General features: G+C 39.8%; 3 protein-coding genes and 1 pseudogene across 3 annotated transcripts; 2 read left to right on the forward strand and 2 right to left on the reverse strand.

Moving 5' to 3' along the window:
- The first annotated feature begins 750 nt into the window (after positions 1-750).
- Positions 751-1532, forward strand: LOC149662814 (betaine-homocysteine S-methyltransferase-like). The gene is made up of 5 exons (XM_089842329.1): positions 751-783; positions 887-954; positions 1018-1175; positions 1261-1361; positions 1425-1532. The coding sequence occupies exons 1-5, from the start codon at positions 751-753 to the stop codon at positions 1530-1532; spliced, it is 468 nt and encodes a 155-aa protein (XP_089698455.1).
- A 5928-nt stretch (positions 1533-7460) lies between these two features.
- Positions 7461-7982, reverse strand: LOC149662815 (uncharacterized). The gene has a single exon (XM_089842330.1). It carries the CDS (start codon positions 7980-7982, stop codon positions 7461-7463), a length of 522 nt encoding a protein of 173 aa, XP_089698456.1.
- Positions 7983-9440: 1458 nt separating this feature from the next.
- LOC149662816 (uncharacterized) lies at positions 9441-13444 on the reverse strand. Its single transcript, XM_089842331.1, has 3 exons — positions 13377-13444; positions 10319-11301; positions 9441-10267 (listed from the first exon to the last, which is right to left on the reverse strand). The coding sequence occupies exons 1-3, from the start codon at positions 13442-13444 to the stop codon at positions 9441-9443; spliced, it is 1878 nt and encodes a 625-aa protein (XP_089698457.1).
- Positions 13445-15235: 1791 nt separating this feature from the next.
- LOC149662817 (small subunit ribosomal RNA) lies at positions 15236-16470 on the forward strand (annotated as a pseudogene).
- The last annotated feature ends 3535 nt before the right edge of the window (positions 16471-20005 follow it).

The following is a 20005-nucleotide window of genomic DNA, read 5'->3' on the forward strand; positions in this document are numbered from 1 at the left end:
GTAAAAATTATAAAATATATTTTAATATGTATATTTTCGTAATCCTTATTTGTTGTTTTATCCAAATTAATAAGTCTTATTGACATACAATGCTATGAATATATATGGAAATATCCCTTTAATGCTTTAAAACAGAGGTCCCGATAAGAGTTACTACTCCAGTATAAACTTACCTCCTCCAAGTCGATAGTGAAAATAGTCTGCTACCACGAACTTGGTCCTGACGTCACAGACTCCTATCTTTTACCTCGGTTTCGGCGACCATATTGGAATTCGTCAGCTCAGGCCATACAGACTACCAATCTGGACGTCACGTTCACGTAGCTCCTCCCGTCTCAGTACCACTCTATATTTGGACTCTTATATTTGAGAAGTCCAATAAATATTTAGCAGTCCGGGACTGGCAATCTTTAAAGCTGCTGCCTTTATGGGCGTGGGAAAATTTTACTTTCAGGGACAAACACGATAAGCGCCTCACACCGGTTTGCGTATGCTACCACTGATGCTACGAACAAAATTGCGCGCCAGAATAACCTAATATGATTTGTTGAATACATTTGACAGCAAAATATTTCGCAATCCCTCTAACACGTGGTACGCATTCCTTTTCTGTTGTTGACGCTTTGGGGTATTGTAGTTCGAGACCTTGACACTGGCAGGTGGCGTATTTTTCTTCTCGGCGTGTAAAGTTTCGTTTTGGCAGCGTTCGTTAGTGTTAATCCTGATTAGGCTTCAATACTAGTTTGGAAAATGACTTCCCCAACCAAAGAAAAACAATACACAGTGATTGACGGAATTACTTAAATCTGGACACCTTATTGACGTAAGTTAATTCAAAACTAGTTATGGGGGAGGGAAATTAAATGAGGGGTTTAATTAATGTTAGAGCGATCCATTATGGGGTTCAAGACTTCTAAAAACAGCACCTCGTGATATTGTTCAAGCCCATATAAAGTATGGTTATTATTTTAATCATAGTTGATTAAATAGTAACTTATAACTTAATTCCAATTAAAGTTACTTAAACTCTGGTGCCGAAATTATTACTACGTGCAGTTACCAAGCGTCTATTGACGGTTTTGTTAAACATTTGAACCTTAGTGTTGATGAAGCCAAGAAACTTTTGGCATCCAGTGTAGATTTAGCTAGGGAGGCTAAAAATTCCGTTCGTAACAGTAAGCCAATTTTACTGTAAAAGTTTACTTGGCCTATTTTTAAAAAAATATGAATCGCGAATGGGGGTATAAATAAATTTGGCAGCCAACGAGATAAAGGTAGCTGCGTCCATTGGGTCATATGGGGCTGTTCAGGCTGGTGGCTCGGAATATCATGGGAAATGTGTTGATAACATGACCATTGAGGTATTAGTCAGAGATTCCCCCCATTCTTGGTCTCCAATTTCAAATATATCCTAATTATTTTAGGAATTGATGGAATGGCATCGTCCTAAAATACAAACTTTATTAAATGCCAATTGTGATATTTTAGCCCTTGAAACTATTCCCGCCCACAAGGAAGGAATTTTTATTTAAAAATGGCTTAGGGGTATTAATTAAATAAAATTTTATTGTAAGGTGTTGCCTTAATCAAACTCTTAAAACAGTACCCTAATGCTAAAGCCTGGTTAAGTTTTACCTGCAAGGTATTAAACAACAAAGACTTAATTGGTGTAAACATTCTAATATTAAATTAATATTTAGAATTTCCATGAAACTGTTCACGGTGATCTTTACAAAGACACTGTCGAAATTTGCCTTAAAGAATTGGGAAATTCTTTTGACCAATTGGTGGCTATTGGTCTTAAAGGGACAGTTCCATGTTTAGCCAAGAAGCACAAATTACTAACGGTTTTATATGGAAAATTACCCGTTAAAATATGAGGAAAAACTAAAAATTAAAAAAACAACATTTAAAAAGAGATAATTGCGCTTAAATATTTGAATCTGTAACGGCTAACTTTAAACCGTCCGCCATATTTTACCCGTATCTACGTCGACGCGGTACACAAATTTCATTGGTGCTCTTAGGAACAGTAGGTTTTATTTATAGTATGATACTAAACTACTAAGAGGGAGTTTTGTCGTCTGCTACATTGGGAGAAATCCACCTTATTCCCTATCGCCGGAAGTTAGGGTTAACAAAGGGGATTCGGGGGGAAAGCAAAGGGTCGTCGTCTGCTCAAGTCGTGAATCGGCTGCTACAGTCAGGAAAATTTAAAATTCCGTGAATTATCGTTTGTTTTAAACGTTTTAATGCGATTAAACTTGTCAGAAATAATTTCTTATTGGAAAATTATTGAAAAGCTGAGGTATGCAACTTGTTTGACGGTAAATATTATTAATAATAATAATAAAATGCAAATGAAAAAAGTTTTTAAAATATACTCTCGCTTTTCAGCTTCATCAGTGGGGTGGCGTAGCGGTTAGCGCTTTCGCCTCGCAGCAAGAGGATCCCGGGTTCGATCCCGGACTGTGGCACCGGGAGAAAATCTGGGAACAAATCCTTCTGCGTAGAGTCTGCAAGTTCTCTCCCCGCTTGTTAAAAGGAGTTTTCCTGCGCGGTCTAACCCGGTTTCTCCTTTCCATCAAAACTTGCAGAGGTTAACGGTAATAGTTAGTATAGGGCGCTGTAGGTAAGCTGTGGCATAGAGGCTAGCCACCACCCCTCTATGCATTGTAAAGGGACCCACCTGTAAACAAGCCACAGGCTTAGTGTGGATATCCCTTCATAGACAAAAGCTTAGATTATTATTTAACCAAAACGTCATAACTCGAAAACTATAATTTTTGGTATACTCTAGTTTTTCAACTTCATCATTTAGACAAAAAGTCATAACTTAACTAATGTTAACTTGACTAGATTAAAACGAATGAAGCTATGCAAGATCACACGGAAAAGTAAATTTTAATACAGAGATAACTTCACTATGCCGAAAGAAAAAGATAAAACTTCCACAAAAAGAAAAAAACTATGTGAATCAGATGATGATGACAATGAAATTTCAACATCAAAACAGAAACAATCAAATGACAAGAATCGTTTGTACTGTATTTGCAGACAACGGAATGATCCATCTAAAGCTATGATCCAATGAGAAACTTGTTTAGAATGGTATCACTTTACATGTATTGGGTTAGAAGAAAAGAACATTGAAAATATGGATGGATATTCTTGCAAAAAGTGTTTAGAAGTGTTGCGAACTAATCCTTCAATATCAGAACGAGGACTTTTGCGACTTTAAGGAAGGGTTACACCCTTGGAAGGCTGGTCTAAGAAAGTGATCCTTAGAAATATATCGGATGCAGTTGTGGTCAAATTCAGGAACCTCGCTTTTACATTTTTCACAATATACAAATTGACTCCCGTGACATTATGTTTTGGCCTTAAGTGAATGAAAAGTATACGAAGTTTCATCGGCTACGCATTTTGTTGTATAAATCAGGGTAGAGTTATACATCTATGCAAATCAATTGGGTGTGTTTAGCTCAAATCGCATCATTGATGACGAAATAATTGCTATCTCCCAAACTTAAATCAGCTCACTGCAAGCGAAGCTGGCTACTAGAACCAAGGCTATTCGATGCGAACAAACATTTTAGATAAAATCATTTAACAGAAACTATCTTTTTAACTCGTTAAAGTAAAGCTTTTGGCTTTAGACGTAATGAAATGTTAAAAATCCAAGAGGGGAAAACCGTTTGTAGGGGTCAACCATATTTATTTCCCCTTTCAATTATTTTTACGAAAGTATATTTGTTTTTTCGAATTATTAGAACCTATGTAAAAAATATGAATACTACCGATTCTCTTTACGTATCAATCGATTACCAACATATCGTAAGATAATAAATAAATATTTAAAGTAGGAGGAGCAAATTGAAAATTATAACAAATCGTCACGAGTGACGTTTTTAGTCTGGAGAAATGACGCTCGCGCTCAGAATCGTAAGGTCATGGATCAAGAATGCGCCTGAGGAAATTTGTTTGATAGCTTGAAAACAAGTTTCCTCACGCGCAGTCTTTCTTCATGGCTTAACAATAAATCAAGAGTCTCACGTCACGTTAAAAATCGTGGCACGCATGCTTGAAAATCCGGAAGTAGCGTCATAACATGACGACGGTTTCTTATTTTTGAACAAGTTCGGCAAGACCAAATATATTTTATAATCACCTTATGGTTTCCAGCTAGTTTAATTAAATTTCAAGAGTATCGCAATAAAAAGCTCTCTTATCAGAAATAATGAAATATGTATAAGTTCACATTTACAGCTAATGTTGTGATATCGTACGTTATATGCGTTTAGTATCCAAAGGTACAGTATCGTCAAAAGGCCATGAATGACGTCAGTCTTATACTTTGTTAAAAGAATGGAAATCGATACGTTTCCGTTGATTGACGATTGGGGCGCTATTATTGTCTCCTATTCTTCACCCTCCCACATGTTTAGCAACTACCGTCTATTTATGATTCTTTCGCAGGCTAGAGTAACAACATCATGTTTTAACCAACAGCCTGTTTATAAACGTATGGGGGAATAATCACCAGTTTGTGGCTGTTGGATGTGGCGCCATATTATGCGCAGGCAGGTAAAATCAGTTTACCCCGCAATCCTCCAAACGTCCTCTTATATTGCGACTACCTTAAAAAAATCCGTGAAGGTTATGATGACATAATCTCAAACATTTGTCAGGACATATTGTAATTGATTTCTACTACTAAAATGTATTAATGATTCTTTAAGCTGAATCGTACAACTAGCGATCTACATATATAATATAGGCTGCGTTCAGCAGAGCTCACCAAGCAAGACAGCGGATTTTGGGAAACTTTTATCGGTGAGCTTTGTCGTCATAATGACGTCATAGCTTGCTGAACGCTTTTTCTAAGTCATCGGTGTTTTAAAAATGACGGTAGTGCAATAAAGCGTTCAAGGTACCAAGGCTTAACAAAACTCGTATGAAAACCTATTTATAGAGATAAATAAGAACAACTTAATAATAAAAATTAGAAAAACTAACATATCTATTAAAATTCTCGCGTGATCAGCTAGTTTCACGGCAATTAAATAGGTAGTCCCACCAGAATCTGCAAGAGCTATTTGTAATAATTTCTCCATGTTTTTTCGCAAAGCTGAGAACTACGCGTTTTACGTCACGCGATCCAAAAACCGACTGTTTTCTTTGGTGGCCGCGCTGGCTCAGCGCTGAGAAGCATGACGTCAAAGTCCAAAAACAAAATCTGTTCAGTAGGACACAGCTAAAAGCGCTGACTCAGTGCTAAGTCCGCTGAGCTCTGCTGAACGCGGCCATAATAGGGATGAATTATGTTTATTGATGGGTTATTTCACGTGGTGTTCAAATATGATAATAGAACCACATTACTGTTCCACCGTCTTCTAAATTTAAGTAGGAAAAGGTAAGACAGTTCTAATAAAATATATTTACGTTGAATCTGCGTGAAATAAAATCTACCGAACAATTTAGCTCGCTGCAAACTTGGCCTTTAGGTGCACCAATCCGAGTATAAAACTTATTTTAAATTAACGCTCGCCATTCAAAATAGTTATGTTTCATAGCCCCCAATACACCCCCCAATTAAAACTTGAGAAGGTAATTCTGGACAGCGAAATGTCATTGAAAGATTTTTCAACTCAATATCTCCCACCATATTTGTTGTCTCCCGTAGAATCCCAATTTTGGGTGTCCCGTTACCGCAGTTGTCATGGACTTCCGCAGAAGTGAAACATGTCTGTATTTTTTTGATATGATGATAAACCCTTATAACCTTGTACCTTTATGGATATTTGCACTACAGCGTTATGACTGAGTATTAACAATTAGAGGTTTAGCCGTCGTTACTATTGTTTTCGATACAATGATTATTTAGTTAAATCATAATAATACAGCTATGAACGACCTGATTGTAGTTTAAGAACATCATTATGAGTAGGTAATATAAACAATCATAAAACTTCTGGGAGAGGCTTATGATCTTGTTCCATAAAATGAATATTTTGCCCCTTCGCAGACGGCATTCTTACAAAGGTTTTGAAGTTTCTATGATACGAAAACAAATATGTCTATGCAAAACGTGAATCTAAGAACTATACATATATATTAAAATTAATTATGAAATGTCTTTAAATTGTCAAAACTTACATAAGTTCAAAATGTTCGCAAAGCAAATCGCAATACTTATAAAGCGATTCATGGAAAAATATTTTTTAAATAAACTTAGGGAATATTTATGGATTGTTCGTTTCCGTGATAATGAGTAAACCAGAGAACCTAGTGTAACCCTCCGTAGAAATTAACTAAGGGAGAATCTCCCGAGGGCCATAAAAATGAATAAAGACAACTTACTTTAAATATCCCTAATTAGAAGAAATCTTCTATATTCTTTATTAATGATTTAAAGGGATAAACCCGACTTAACTCGTACACTTCACGGTTTTTGACTGACAAATAAAAATCAAAACTGTTCTCTTTGAGAAGCGACTAACTACTAAATTGAGATCATCGAAAAAATCACTAAAGTAAAGTAGGGAAGAGGAGCATGTAACATGGAGGTATAATACCCTGCCAGACCAAAGGAGTAGAAACTCCAGGAATCTGGCAGCCATGCTACACCAGGTAACCCAAAAATTATGCAGAAGCCATCGAGAATTTGCCCATAACTGAGCCCAAGTAGAGAAAATATATATAAATTATATCAATTAAGGTTAATCCAAAATTCGAAAATAGCCCTCTTTGTTTCTATATCTCCATATAGGATGTACCCACCAACGACGTTCCATTCTATTTTTGTTATATATATCGAATGTTTTTCAAAAGCAATAGTTTATTTTTAACCAGAAGCAAACTAACGACAGTCGACACCATTTTAGTTGTTTACTTCCGACTGAAAGGCAACTCTGCAATCTAGGCTCATGCTACCGCCCAGCTCGTATGTAAACAAAGGAGCGGGTGGAGCAGCGGGAACAAACGCTTTTGTCAGACGCGATTATTTAAGGAGCGAGAAAAAGATTCGACTTTCAACTTCTACTCTCCGCTTTATGCTTAATTCTCGCACACATGTAAACGAGCCTTAAGGGGCCGGATAGTTTATCGTCCCAGTCTAGGCCTTCTTGCCAAAGCTCTTGAAATAAGATCTTTATGCGAACCGTGAATGGTGTTAGGAATCCTGAAGGATCAAATATTTTTGCCGATGCCTTTAGCACGCTTCTCTTCGTGTTTGGTAATTCGCTGATAGAGCTCAAAAGCTATTCCGACTCGAACCAAAATAAATCGGTGGAAGGTTCCCAAGTGAGGCCTAAAATCTTCATTGTAGTTTTTTCAGAGAAACTAATTTTCTCATTCGAACAGGCCACTTCAAAGCCCTTTTCTTCCCATAGCTCCCTTAGTGGGTGGGAGTTTGTCTGCCATTTGCGTAGACGGAATCCCCCCGCTGACATGATATCTCACGAATTAGAGCTCAGTTCATACGCTTCTTCTTCGGTTTTTGCCCCCGTTATCAAGTCATCAACAAACCTGTCGTTTTCCAACGATTCCTTCGCTTTAGGGTACAATTCGGTATATTTCTCTGTGTGGAAACGCATCGTTCCATTTAGAAGAAAAGGACTAGAGGTGACGCCGAAAATGACCCTCGTGAACCGGTATTTCTTTATCTTCAGACTTTCTCCCGCTTGAGGGTGTGTCCCGTCAATCCAAAGAAATCGTACCGAATCCCGATCGCTTTCGTCAAGCCCAATTTGTAAGAATGCCTTTTCGACATCCGCTACCACAGCAATGTTATGAGAGCAAAACTTGATTAATACATTTAATATGTCTGGTGTTAGATGTGGTCCAGGATGTAAACAATCATTTAGAGTGGGCTTCCCCGCTTCGTGAGCAGACCCATCGAAAACAATTCTAGTTCTAGTCGTGAGTCTCTCATTATCAATTACGGCCATGTGGGGTAAATAATACAACCCTTCGGGCATTTCTTCGTTTCCTTCCCCCACTGGAACCTCTTCTATTATTCCTTTGCTCTAAAGCTTCGTCCACATTGAACTCGCGTTCGCGTGTTCGCGTCTTCGTCTATTTGCATCTTCGCAACAGATCACGAAAAACATTTGCACTTCTGTTCTGATACACGCAAAAAAATTGCTTTTCCCATTCTGAGAGCCAATAAAGTTTGAGCAATCATTGCGCCATCTGCCCTTCTCCATCGACGTTGTCCAAAGAAAAAACGAAACTAATCGCCCATGGGGACCGTCCATAAACTACGTCACACTCTTATGGGGGGAGGGGGTTTCTAAATTTGTGACGGTCCGTGACAAGGGGGAGGGAGGGGGTTCTTCGATGCGTGACGTCACATTTAGCATTGATTTTGTTACGAAGTCAGTAAGAGGCAGGTTGGCTCTCTTATGTTATGGAAGAAGAAAGACAACATTCCATAGTCCACCGTTACAATAATTTACCAAAATTGTTATTCCATCATCGCTTAAACAGTAGAAAATTATGCAATTATCAACTATTTACACTTTTATATAGCCAATTTAAATAGCGCATTTAAAATAAACTGCGTAATCTCTCTTATGTCTTTGTTTATTCGCCCCTATTATTTGTGAGGATGAATCAAATTCCCCTGCCGATTGAAATGGTTTCGATTCTTTGGCAAATTTTCTAGATCTCAAGCTCGATTAGACTGTTTTCGGTGACAGTGTCGAAAACTAAAAAGTGTGCCCCTTTAACTAAGCTTTATGGAACTTTTTTGAAGCTTATAGAAAGCACATCCAGACATTAAAATTCTAAAGGTCAATCAGAGGGAAAAAGCTTAAAACGGAAGAGAACTTGAATTTTCAGCCGAGCAAAATATTTCTGAGAGGGCGGCATATCACTCAAGAAATTAATCAAATTTAATTTGTAAATTAAGACAAATCATAGTGCGGAGGGGGGGGGGTTAAAGAAACGTGACGTAGTTTTTAGGGGAGGGGTCTGAGAAAAGCGTGACGAAGCGTGATCTGGGGGGACGGGGGGGTCAGAAAATGCTTTTTTTCGCGTGACGCAGTTTATGGACGGTCCCCTGCCTTCCTCTCGTCTGTGATTGGTGCTTTTCTTGCGAAGGCGCGAAATTCTTGGCCTAGTCGCAAGAAACTTGCATCTTCGCGATATGAGGACATAAAGTAGCGAAAACCCAATGTGGACAGTAGCGCGATCTTGCAAACAAGCAAGCGATGATACGAACTCGCAAAATGTGTCAGTCTGGACAGGCCTTTATATTCTGTTAAAATTCGTACGTATTCTTCATATAGAACTTGGTCCTTCTGTAGGCCTTTAACCAAACCAATTAATCTTCTTCTCGAATTAAGGTAATTATTTGATAGAGCCGACTTTTGAGTTTTCCATGGTAAATGTACCTTGTATATTTTTCCGTCAAATTGAATGTTCTTCTTAAATTATTTGACAACAACTTGGTCAGCCTCTGATAGGACTTCTGAGCCTTCATCTTTTATACCAAGGGATTCGAGTTCCCAGAAAAGCCGTAAATGCTTTGATATCAGATCAGCATCTTCAGTGGTAGTCACCATTACGGAGTTTACGCATATTGTTGATGCTCTCACCGTTGGGGTTGAGTAAACACTGTCGGTAGGCCCGTTGAGTACCCATCCAAAAATCGTTTCTATGGCCGCTAGTGATTCGCTTAATCTTTCATACCGACAGTTAATTATTTTCCAATAGAAATCCAATCCAATAAGCACTGCTATTTCGCTGTTTACTCCGCCCACTTGATCAATGTGGTCCGCTAACGGAAAACTTTTCTTCGCCATGATTTTATAAATTTCTTCTCCGAGGGCTCTGAATTCTGCCGAATTTATAATGGGTGTTTCAAGCGCGTCTACCTCTATGTAGTTGTTATTGACCAAACTCTTCAACCTAATTTTGACCTTTCGGTACCTCATTAGTTTAGGAGGCTCTCCAAGTCCATGCACTTGAATATCTTCTACCCCCATGACCGGAAGTTTGAGCTTCTTAGAAATTTCTTCTTTAACAAAAGTGCGCTGGCTCCCATCATCTAACATCAGCTTTACATTACAGCTGCCTCCTTCCCCCTCCGCTCTAACGGTTGCCGTATATAATAAGACTGTTTGTCCTACCTTGGGTTCGACCATTTTCACCATGTTGACAGCTTGCTGTACTTGAGTGTTATCTGTTTCATCTTTCTCATTGTGGTTCTCCTTCGTGGTTATCTCCTTTTCGCAAACGGCGGCATAATGTTTCCCGCCTTAATTGTTACACTTGAATAGTGGGTTGCAATATTTAGCAAGATGTTTACCGTAAACGCATTTGTAGCATTGATCCTTGGTTTTGAGAATTTGCTTTCTTTCCTCAACTCTTCGTACAGTCTTGCATTGTTCCGCCTTATGACCTGACTTTCCATAAAATAGACAAGATGAATCCGCGCCGGTTGTCAACATTGAAGCCGATGATGTCCTATGCCCGTTAGACTGCTGTCTGTCCGTTTTAATCCGATTCCCGCCGTTAGCCGTCATGTTATTGTAATAGCCTTTCGAAGGCTTCGAGGTGTATTCTTCTTCGTAATGTTTTTTCTTAAAGTTCATTGCTCGCTCGCGGCATCTAAGTTCCTTTCGCAAATATTGAAGCAATAACTCTATCTCGAGTTCTCCGTCTTCTTCACCACTCCGAAAAAACTCTAGGGTGATATCGTGCGGGAACTTGTTTAATAAATTATGACATAAATACGAGCCATATTTATCCGAATCTCCCACGCCACTTCTCCAGAGTGTTTGTAAACTCTTAATTTCAACTTCGCACGAGTCCACAAATCTTCGCAGAGCGTTAACGTCAAACCCTTTACTTCCTGGCGTAATGTTGATTAATCTGTTAATATTTTCAGTCTCTAGTACTTGTTTTTTGCCAAATCGTCTCTTCAAGTTGTCTACAGCCCCGTAATAGTTATCTTCGTTGAGCGAAAGACCTCTTACAGAGTTTAAAGCCGTGGCGGTTAGATAACTTTTCAAATACACGAACTTGTTAACGGGGTTTAGAGTACAGTTACTGTACCGCGACGTCAAACTGAGACCAAAATCTTCCCACTCACTACGAGTTCCATCAAATTTCGCTATTTCCAATCGAGGTAAATTATTAATTGCCGGTACCTGAATAACAGTCGGTGCAGATACATTCTGTGAGTTTTGAGTCGAAGCTAGATTCGTATTTCTCCCGCCGTTTCCTCCCGATGATATTGACACCGTTTCCGTCGCTTTGACCTTCTTTACAGCATGCGCTACGCGAGTTCTGTACGATCACTTCATCCAAATATTTCTCGACTTCTTCGATTTCCTCTTCTTGCCGTTTAATTCAATTAACACGTCTTCTTTGTTCTAAAGTTGAGTCATGTACGCTTCTATGAGAACGAAGTTCGGTTCATTCCGCGCTATCTCTTCTTCTATTCTATTCACTCATCTTGTGACTTGTGCTCGATAGGTTTTACTCCTCCTAATATTCTGATGAAGCTCGTTTTCATCCCGATCACCTTCTTCGCCCGCTATAATATTATCCTTTCGTTCGCCGCCTTGATCGCGTCTTCTTCTTATTAAAACCTCTAACTCGCAATTATACTTTATAAGCTAAATGTCCCGGGTTTCGGCTCCATGTTATTAATCGAGACAAAAAGGATACCTTCTTTTACATTTAACGAAAATGTGAATTTAATTTCCAAAACAAATAACAAATACAAAATGTGGAATTCGCTAAGAATAACTCGATCTGAACAATTCAAAGTCAGTCGATCTTCTGACTTTCTTTCTTGAGTAAAGATAGTCCCCAAAGTTAAGGGGTTTCGTTTTATTATAGAAGAGCAAGGGAGAGTTTTCTCCAGTCTCCCAAAATACAGGGTGGCCCTTATTAGGGCTCGCTAAAAGCCAACCCGAGCACTATAGTTTTATTGCCCCTGCCGTTCCTTCGTGACAATTTGGAAGCCAAGAAGACTCTCTCTTTCGGTAAGTTAAAAGGGATAGAACTTCTGGTATTGTTAAATTTTATCTTAAACTTTGGGGAAAATATGTTCCTTCTTTGTTCGGAAGAGTTTAAAAATATTCTTTAAATTGTATAAATGAAAAATATATAGTTCAAAAATAATTAGGATTTCCTAGAATCCCAACAACGTTTTTAGGGATCAACATTGAAAATTTGAAATATTCTACTCACTTTCTAAAAAGAGAAAGCTAACTTTGACATAAATCGAAAGGAAAATGTAAATATTTAACAGTGGATGCCAAACAAGGGTGTTGCGCGAATTTATACATTTAATTTCGTTAATTGAAATGCTACATTTCTATTGTCGCATCTATTAAGAAAAGATTGCACTGCTATATCCCTCTCCGTGCTTTACAATTTCTTGGTCATAACTCAGTCTTCATTTGAAACGTCGCCACCCCTTTCTACATTGTTGGCGCTACTTGTACACCGGTTACGTATTACGCGTAATCATATTAGCACGCTTAAAGACCATTTCGGAAAACACACAGGGGCGAGGCCACGTTTGGGGTATTCTCCCTCACACCAAGGGTCACAGCCAGACAGTGCCAAAGTTCACTACAGGCAGGAGGCTAGTCAACTCGCACTGCCTATAGCGGTGCTTGTAGGCGAGAGAGAGAAGACCCCAATGGCGGCATCACCCTTGTGTTTTAGTTTCTCTGTACGTAATTTCTAAAATGGTCTACTCACTTACAAATGTGCACAGATTACACCGAGTGATCGGCCCTTCAGGCGCAATCGAGTGTCAAGCCACAACCATAATCATTCATGTACACGAATGTTTTATAGTTTTAGGTTATTAAGGTTGGCGGGCAAGTCCGGAGAGTCATGCACCGTATGCTAATGTGAAAAGGTTTCAAACTATATGGTATTATTGGCCGAGTGTGTTGCGACGGCTCAGATGACCCATACACTTTAACTACTGGTGATTTAAAATTTTTCTATTGGGAAAATAGAGGAAGGGGGTCGGAGTTGAGTGTGACCTTCTTCGCATAACTGGTAATGAATAATGTGTATACCCATATTATTTCCGCATGAAATGAATATAACAAGTCATTGGTGTTTATTTTTATGTAATCTTTACCCTTACCTTTGGTTGTATCAGAAGTAAGATAAGGGACTAGAAGCAAAAATGTATAATATCTGAAATATTATATATTTTTGATAGAAGTATTGAGGTAACCAAACTCTTCACTTGGCGATGGGAGCGGCATAAAATCGTCAAATTTGTTCACTAGTGCTAGGCTCTATTACCAATGCTAGATCACTTTACTTCTAGTCCCTTATCTTACTTCTGGTTATATTATACCGATATCATATTTTTCCTGTGCTACAGAGAGCCACCTCCTAAAAGAAACCAAACAGGATAAACATTTTTGTGCGACGGTGGTGGGCCAATCATTGGTAATAATTGCCTTTTCGATGGTGAGTTTGTCTCGTAAAGGTCAATAATCCAAGTATCTCAGCGTTCACGCTCGAACATGGCGATTGAAATATATCGCCTCGGGTGAATGGTTCTCTCAAAGACTAAGCCATGCATGTCTAAGTACATGCCGAAATATGGTGAAACCGCCAATGGCTCCTTAAATCAGTTATGGTTTCTTAGATCGTACTTTTTTACTTGGATAACTGTGGTAATTCAAGAGCTAATACATGCAGTAGAGCCCCGACCTTATTGAAGGGGCGCTTTTATAAGACGAAGACCAATCGGGCTTCGGCCCGCTTACCATGGCGACTCTGGGACCCTATTCTCTAAGGTACTTTTGGAGGAATTTCGATCCGAATGAAAATAAAACGTATTCTGTAAGCACCTTATCCTAATCATACGGTGATAACCTCTCCGAATCATTCGGCGGCCGTAAGAGACGGCCGAATCGGGCATTCGGAGTTTTTACCGCCCCTCTTCCCTCCATCAATCTTAGATTCACGGAACTTTCGCCGGAGTTTTCTAGTATTTTTCCCCGTACATTTTTGCTGGCACCTTGGCTGCGGTTCATATTTTTATTTAGTATGGCTGCTTTGTTTTTTCAACTCAAGCTAAATCGTTTGCGATTTGAACATGGTAATCGCATTGCCCGTCGCGATTTACGAGTTCAAAGGGATTTTCGAGTCTTAAAATCAAGCGTGGGCAAAATTTAAAGCGGGAAATGGCTTTAGGCCTTGGCGGGCCTTGGCGAAATCTACAAGGTAGATCGACGGCTTTTTGGTAGATTTAAAGGTAAAAAAGTCGTTGAATTTATCCTACATTTAAGGGATAATTTCGCGAGATCCAGTTACTTAATACAGATTTAATTGTTCATTTTAATATTTTTTCTACCGGGGCTTGTAAGTTAGAGCCACCTATTTTTGACCAATTGCATCAATTATTAATAATTGCTATATTAAATTTGGCTATCTCGTTTAGCATCTATTTAAATTATGAATTTATCATAATCTCACGAGATCCATACAATTGGATTATAATTTGCGATTAATTAACGTTGGTATTCTAGGTTCTCATTGCCTCATATTTAACCCTACTAAAACTTGGGCTAAGTTTCATTCAAAATTCTACGTATATTAACTGTTGTTTAGCGTGTTCTTTAATACCCATTTTAAAAGAATATTATGAAGCAATTAAAGAATAAATAATTCTTTTAATCAAAAATAAATAATTCTTTTAATCAAAAATAAATAATTCTTTTAATCAAAAATAAATAATTCTTTTAATCAAAAATAAATAAATAAATAAAAAAGGAAAAAAGCACTTATTTGTACCTTAAAAAAAGAAATCGAAAAAGAGAAAATTTGCTTTGTATTGAATGTGTTCCCAATACAACGACCATTTCCCAAAATTTCCACTCCTTGGGAAAAACCAAAGTTTCCATCCCTTTGAAAGCGCGCCAAATAAAATTGTCCAATAAAGAAAAAGTGGGCGTCAAAAAGTACCACGTGGCTTAAGAGGAAGTGACGTCCATTTGGATTGAGAGAAAATTTCCGAATGACGATAAGGATTGGGGTTAGAGAATACGGATTGTTCGGTCCACTCCGAATGAGCCCGATCCGAAACATAAGGATTCGGAGTAATCCGAATGATTTTCGATTTTTAGAAAATAGCCTCCCTTGATAACTTTGGGCAAATCGCACGATCTCGTATCGGCGATGTTTCTTTCAAGTGTCTGCCTTATCAACTTTCGATGGTAGGCTACGCGCCTACCATGGTCGTAACGGGCAACGGGGAATCAGGATTCGATATTAAAGTTGTTGCGGTTAAAAAAGCTCGTAGTTGAACCTCAGTTCCAGACAGGCGGTCCGCTCCGGTGGTTACTGCCTGGCCTGAACATCCTGTCGGTTTTCCTTCGGTGCTCTTCATTGAGTGTCGTAGGTGCCCGACACGTTTACATTGAAAAAATTGGAGTGCTCAAAGCAGGCGTCCCGCCCGAATAATGGTGCATGGAATAATGAAAGAGGACTTCTATTGTCTTGGTTTTCGGAACACGAGGTAATGATTAAAAGGGACAGACGGGGGCATTCGTATTGCGGCGCTAGAGGTGAAATTCTTGGACCGTCGCAAGACGAACTACAGCGAAAGCATTTGCCAAGAATGTTTTCATTAATCAAGAACGAAAGTTAGAGGTTCGAATGCGATCAGATACCGCCCTAGTTCTAACCATAAACTATGCCAACCACTGATCCGCCTGAGTTACTCAATTGACTCGGCGGGCAGCTTCCGGGAAACCAAAGTTTGTGGGTTCCGGGGGAAGTATGGTTGCAAAGCTGAAACTTAAAGGGATTGACGGAAGGGCACCACCAGAAGTGGAGTCTGCGGCTTAATATGACTCAACACGGGAAAACTTAACTGGTCCGGACACCGGAAGGATTGACAGATTAAGAGCTCTTTCTTGATTCGGTGGGTGGTGGTGCATGGCCGTTCTTAGTTGGTGTAGCGATTTGTCTGGTTAATTCCGATAACGAACGGGACTCTAGCCTACTAAATGGGCGACCCAATTGTGTCGGTCTTCCTTCTTAGAAGGACAAGCGGCGTTTAGCCGCACGAAACAGAGTAATAACAGGTCTGTGTTGCCCTTAGATGTCCGGGGCCGCACGCGCGCTACACTGAAAGAAGCAGCGTGTGTTTACCTCTGTCCGGCAGGACAGGGTAACCCGACGAACCTCCTTCGTGATAGGGATAGGGGCTTGTAATTGTTCCCCTTGAACGACGAATTCCCAGTAAGCGCGAGTCATTAGCTCGTGTTGATTACGTCCCTGCCCTTTGTACCACCGCCCGTCGCTACTACCGATTGAATGATTTAGTGAGGTCTTCGGACTGGTGCTCGGAGCGGCTTTCGGGTCGCACCGACGTACCGGAAAGATGACCAAACTTGATCATTTAGAGGAAGTAAAAGTCGTAACAAGGTTTCCGTAGGTGAACCTGCGGATGGATCATTATCGAAAAATTGCGGTTCCGAAAAGGTTTAACCGGCGCCATTGTTTATTAAAACGAGTTACTCAGCGAAAAAACTTTTCAAATTTTTTTAAATCTTCTTAGGAAGAAGAGTTTCGCTGCCATAAAGAACGTTTCGTCGCGTTCTTTACCCGAAACCCCTACCGGCAAGGGTTCGACGGTAAATCCGTTGACGACCTACCGACGATGCGATTTCGTTCGCGACATAGCAGTGCCTTCACGACACGAGAGGCGCCGTAAACCTTTCTTACGGCGTCGACGAGTGATTAATGGGTGTACAGACCGAAGTTTAGATTCACCCTCTTTGTGCTCCCTTCAAAAGTCCCTGCGCTGGATTTGTCGCGTCGTGATTGCCGTCACGGGTAGAAATCCCTCTCCGGTGGAATCAAGAAAATCTCGGCGGACCAGACTGCTCGAGTGTGGAATCTTTCGTGTCTGAGCGCATGGAAGATAGAGGGCTCGAGGAATCGAGAAACAGAAGCGAAGAAAACCGTTCCTGAAAGGGTTCGGCTTCTCGTTTTAACGTCGATAAAGTTGGAACCGTCCGCTTTAAGCGGCGGTTCTACGACGCCTTTAACCCGGCTCGTCGGTCCTTAATCGGGCCGGTCGTAGCGCGGGACTGGCATCAACTGACGGCAACGTTATTCGTTGTTACCGTCATGCATGTCTAAGTACATGCCGAAATAAGGTGAAACCGCGAAAGGCTCATTAAATCAGTTATGGTTTCTTAGATTGTACTTTTTTACTTGGATAACTGTGGTAATTCTAGAGCTAATACATGCAGCAGAGCCCCGACCTTAGGGAAGGGGCGCTTTTATTAGACCAAGACCAATCGGGCTTCGGCCCGCTTACCATGGTGACTCTGGATAACTTTGGGCAAATCGCACGATCTCGTATCGGCGGTGTTTCTTTCAAGTGTCTGCCTTATCAACTTTCGATGGTAGGCTACGCGCCTACCATGGTCGTAACAGGTAACGGAGAAACAGGGTTCAATTCCGGAGAGGGAGCTTGAGAAACGGCTACCACATCCAAGGAAGGCAGCAGGCGCGCAAATTACCCACTCCCGGCACTGGGAGGTAGTTACGAAAGATAACAATACGGGACTCTTTTGAGGCCCCGTAATTGGAATGAGGACACTCTAATTCCTTTAACGAGGATCCATTGGAGGGCAAGTCTGGTGTCAGCAGCCGCGGTAATTCCAGCCCCAATAGTGTATATGAAAGTTGTTGCGGTTAAAAAGCTCGAAGTTGAATCTCAGTTCCAGACAGGCGGTCCGCTCCGGTGGTTACTGCCTGGCCTGAACATCCTGTCGGTTTTCCTTCGTTGCTCTTCATTAAGTGTCGTAGGTGCCCGACACGTTTACTTTGAAAAAATTGGAGTTGTAGATCTAGAAATAGGTTACTCAAAAACATATATTAAGCAACATTTGCACTCATTCTTTCGGGAAAGATGGCAGTCCGACTGGATAAATTCGGATAAGGGAAGAATAACATTCTATTTTAGAAGTAGGGCAAGTGAAAGCTCGCCCGTACCCGAACATTTTATGAGCCAGATCCTGAGTGGCCATGGCCAGTTCGCGGCGTACAAGGAGGATAATGTCTGCTTCTGTGATCGGGCAGAAGCAGACGCCATGCATTATTTATTTGACTGTCCTCATTGTGCGCTCTCATAGCCATATAGCCGCTGTTTCTTTCGCTGGACCCGTTGATGAGTTCGGCCATCAACAGAAGTTTAACTCCCCTGTATGTAAACTAATTTTCCCAAAAAATGTAAAATCCCACCCATTAGATTATTAAGGGTATAATAAGTATGTTAGAAACTGTAAGACCTTAGGTTTTATTGCTTTTAAGTTCATTGCTTTTAAGTTATCGCTTTTAAGTTTATTGCTATTTAGTTATCGCTTTCAAGTTTATTGCTATTAAGTTTATCGCTTTTAAATTCCTCCCTTTAAGTTTTATCGCTTTTAATTTATTTTAGCTTCATTAGTTTAAATTTTATCGGAAATTTTATCTTAGTTTTAAGTTTATGAATTTATATTATTTTCGCCCTTTAGGTCTTGTTACTTAACGGGTTATATTATATTTGCTATGCGTGTTGCTAGCCGGCCCGTTTGCCGTGGGTGGCGTCCTGTGGCGCACTTCAGAAGTTAGACCTGAAATTTTAAATGAATATATTAATATACCTGATAGTCCGGGTTTAGGATAGAAATGTCATTCTCAAGAGCAGGCTAGCGAAGGTTTTGAACTAGTCACGAGACGCAAGCGCAAAAATAAAGAGTCTAACCTTAGTACTCCGATTACCTCTAGAACTAAGGCAGGAGGAATGGCAAATAGCAATAATAAAAGGGATAATTTCGAAAGCACTAGAAATAATGATGGGGCTAATAATAGTAATAGAAATAAGGAAAATTCAAATAAAAAAGGTAATAAGGAAAAACATAATATTAACAAGGGTTTAAAGTTCAACACTAACAATAACAATGGGAATATAAAGCCGAAGGGAAACACAAAATTAGAGGACTTTACCCTGATAGTTTACCCGAATAATGCGTTAGGTAGCTCTACTAAGGAGGGGGGAGAGGGCCCTGTTAATGCAGCGAGTAACACTACCGAGGGGAATATGTCAACCGTAGTTACAGTTAGTACTAATAACAAGGGAAACGAGCCACCGATTGATACAATGACCTCGATTGAGGTTATTAAGTTATTGAAAGAAAATATTAATCCGGGTAGTCTAGGAATTAGCATAAAAAGTTTTAGACCGGGAAAGAGAGATGGGGTCATCCTCCATTTTGAATTCCTTAGTGATCTGGAAAAGTTTAAGTCCAGTTTAGAGAATTCGGAGGTTCTTGCCAGCAAGTTAATAGCTTATTGCTCCAGTAAATTCAGCCCTAAGATTATCATTAAGGATGTTAGCAACGAGGTACTGGTTAAGGACCTAATCGAGGCAATTGTCAGTCAGAGTAAAGGTAATATTGGTTCCCGTGTTTAACTTCGTTTCACGTAACCTTAATACCAATTTTGTGTTAGAGGTAGAGCCGTCTAAATTTAAGAGTCTGATCGACATGGGTAAAGTTAAGCTCGGTTGGGAGATCGCGTTAGTAAAAGAATTTTCTAGGATTCCACGATGTTATACGTGTTGTGGCCTAGGTCACACCTCTAAGAAGTGTAGTAGCAAAGTTCAGTACTGCACGCAATGTGGGGGACTACATAAATTCGATGTATGTAAATCAGAGGGTAGAAATTGCAAGAATTGTTGTGATAATAACGCGACTCGGAAAACTGAATATCGAACGAATCATGGGGCCCTCGATAGCCATTGTCCGAGCTATATGTTTGCGTTGAATTATAATAAAGCTCGCGTTAACTATGGTTAGGTGTAATTTCCCTCTCTATATTCGACCAATTAACAATATAGGTATGGTGCCCCTTAGGATAATTCAGATTAACTTAAATGATTCAAAGGCTGCGACCGCTCAGCTGAGACAGCAAATTCTTGCTCAGTCAATTGATTTAGTGT

This window comes from Phalangium opilio, unplaced genomic scaffold, assembly GCF_054372755.1.
Source record: "Phalangium opilio isolate 3A_F unplaced genomic scaffold, DU_Popi_V2 ptg000063l_1, whole genome shotgun sequence".
NCBI classification, from domain to species: domain Eukaryota; kingdom Metazoa; phylum Arthropoda; class Arachnida; order Opiliones; family Phalangiidae; genus Phalangium; species Phalangium opilio.

Excerpts from the sequence above, each read along its gene's own strand:
- LOC149662814 (XM_089842329.1), top strand. The coding sequence starts at position 751 with ATGACTTCCCCAACCAAAGAAAAACAATACACA. Across the intron at positions 784-886 it reads CCAAAGAAAAACAATACACA|AGCGATCCATTATGGGGTTC; the intron begins GTGATTGACGGA and ends AATTAATGTTAG. Across the intron at positions 1,176-1,260 it reads TAAAAATTCCGTTCGTAACA|CCAACGAGATAAAGGTAGCT; the intron begins GTAAGCCAATTT and ends TAAATTTGGCAG.
- LOC149662815 (XM_089842330.1), bottom strand. The coding sequence starts at position 7,982 with ATGCCCGAAGGGTTGTATTATTTACCCCACATGGCCGTAATTGATAAT.
- LOC149662816 (XM_089842331.1), bottom strand. The coding sequence starts at position 13,444 with ATGATTGGCCCACCACCGTCGCACAAAAATGTTTATCCTGTTTGGTTT. Across the intron at positions 11,302-13,376 it reads CTTTTAGGAGGTGGCTCTCT|AACTCGCGTAGCGCATGCTG; the intron begins GTAGCACAGGAA and ends GTGATCGTACAG. Across the intron at positions 10,268-10,318 it reads ATGCTACAAATGCGTTTACG|GCGGGAAACATTATGCCGCC; the intron begins GTAAACATCTTG and ends GTAACAATTAAG.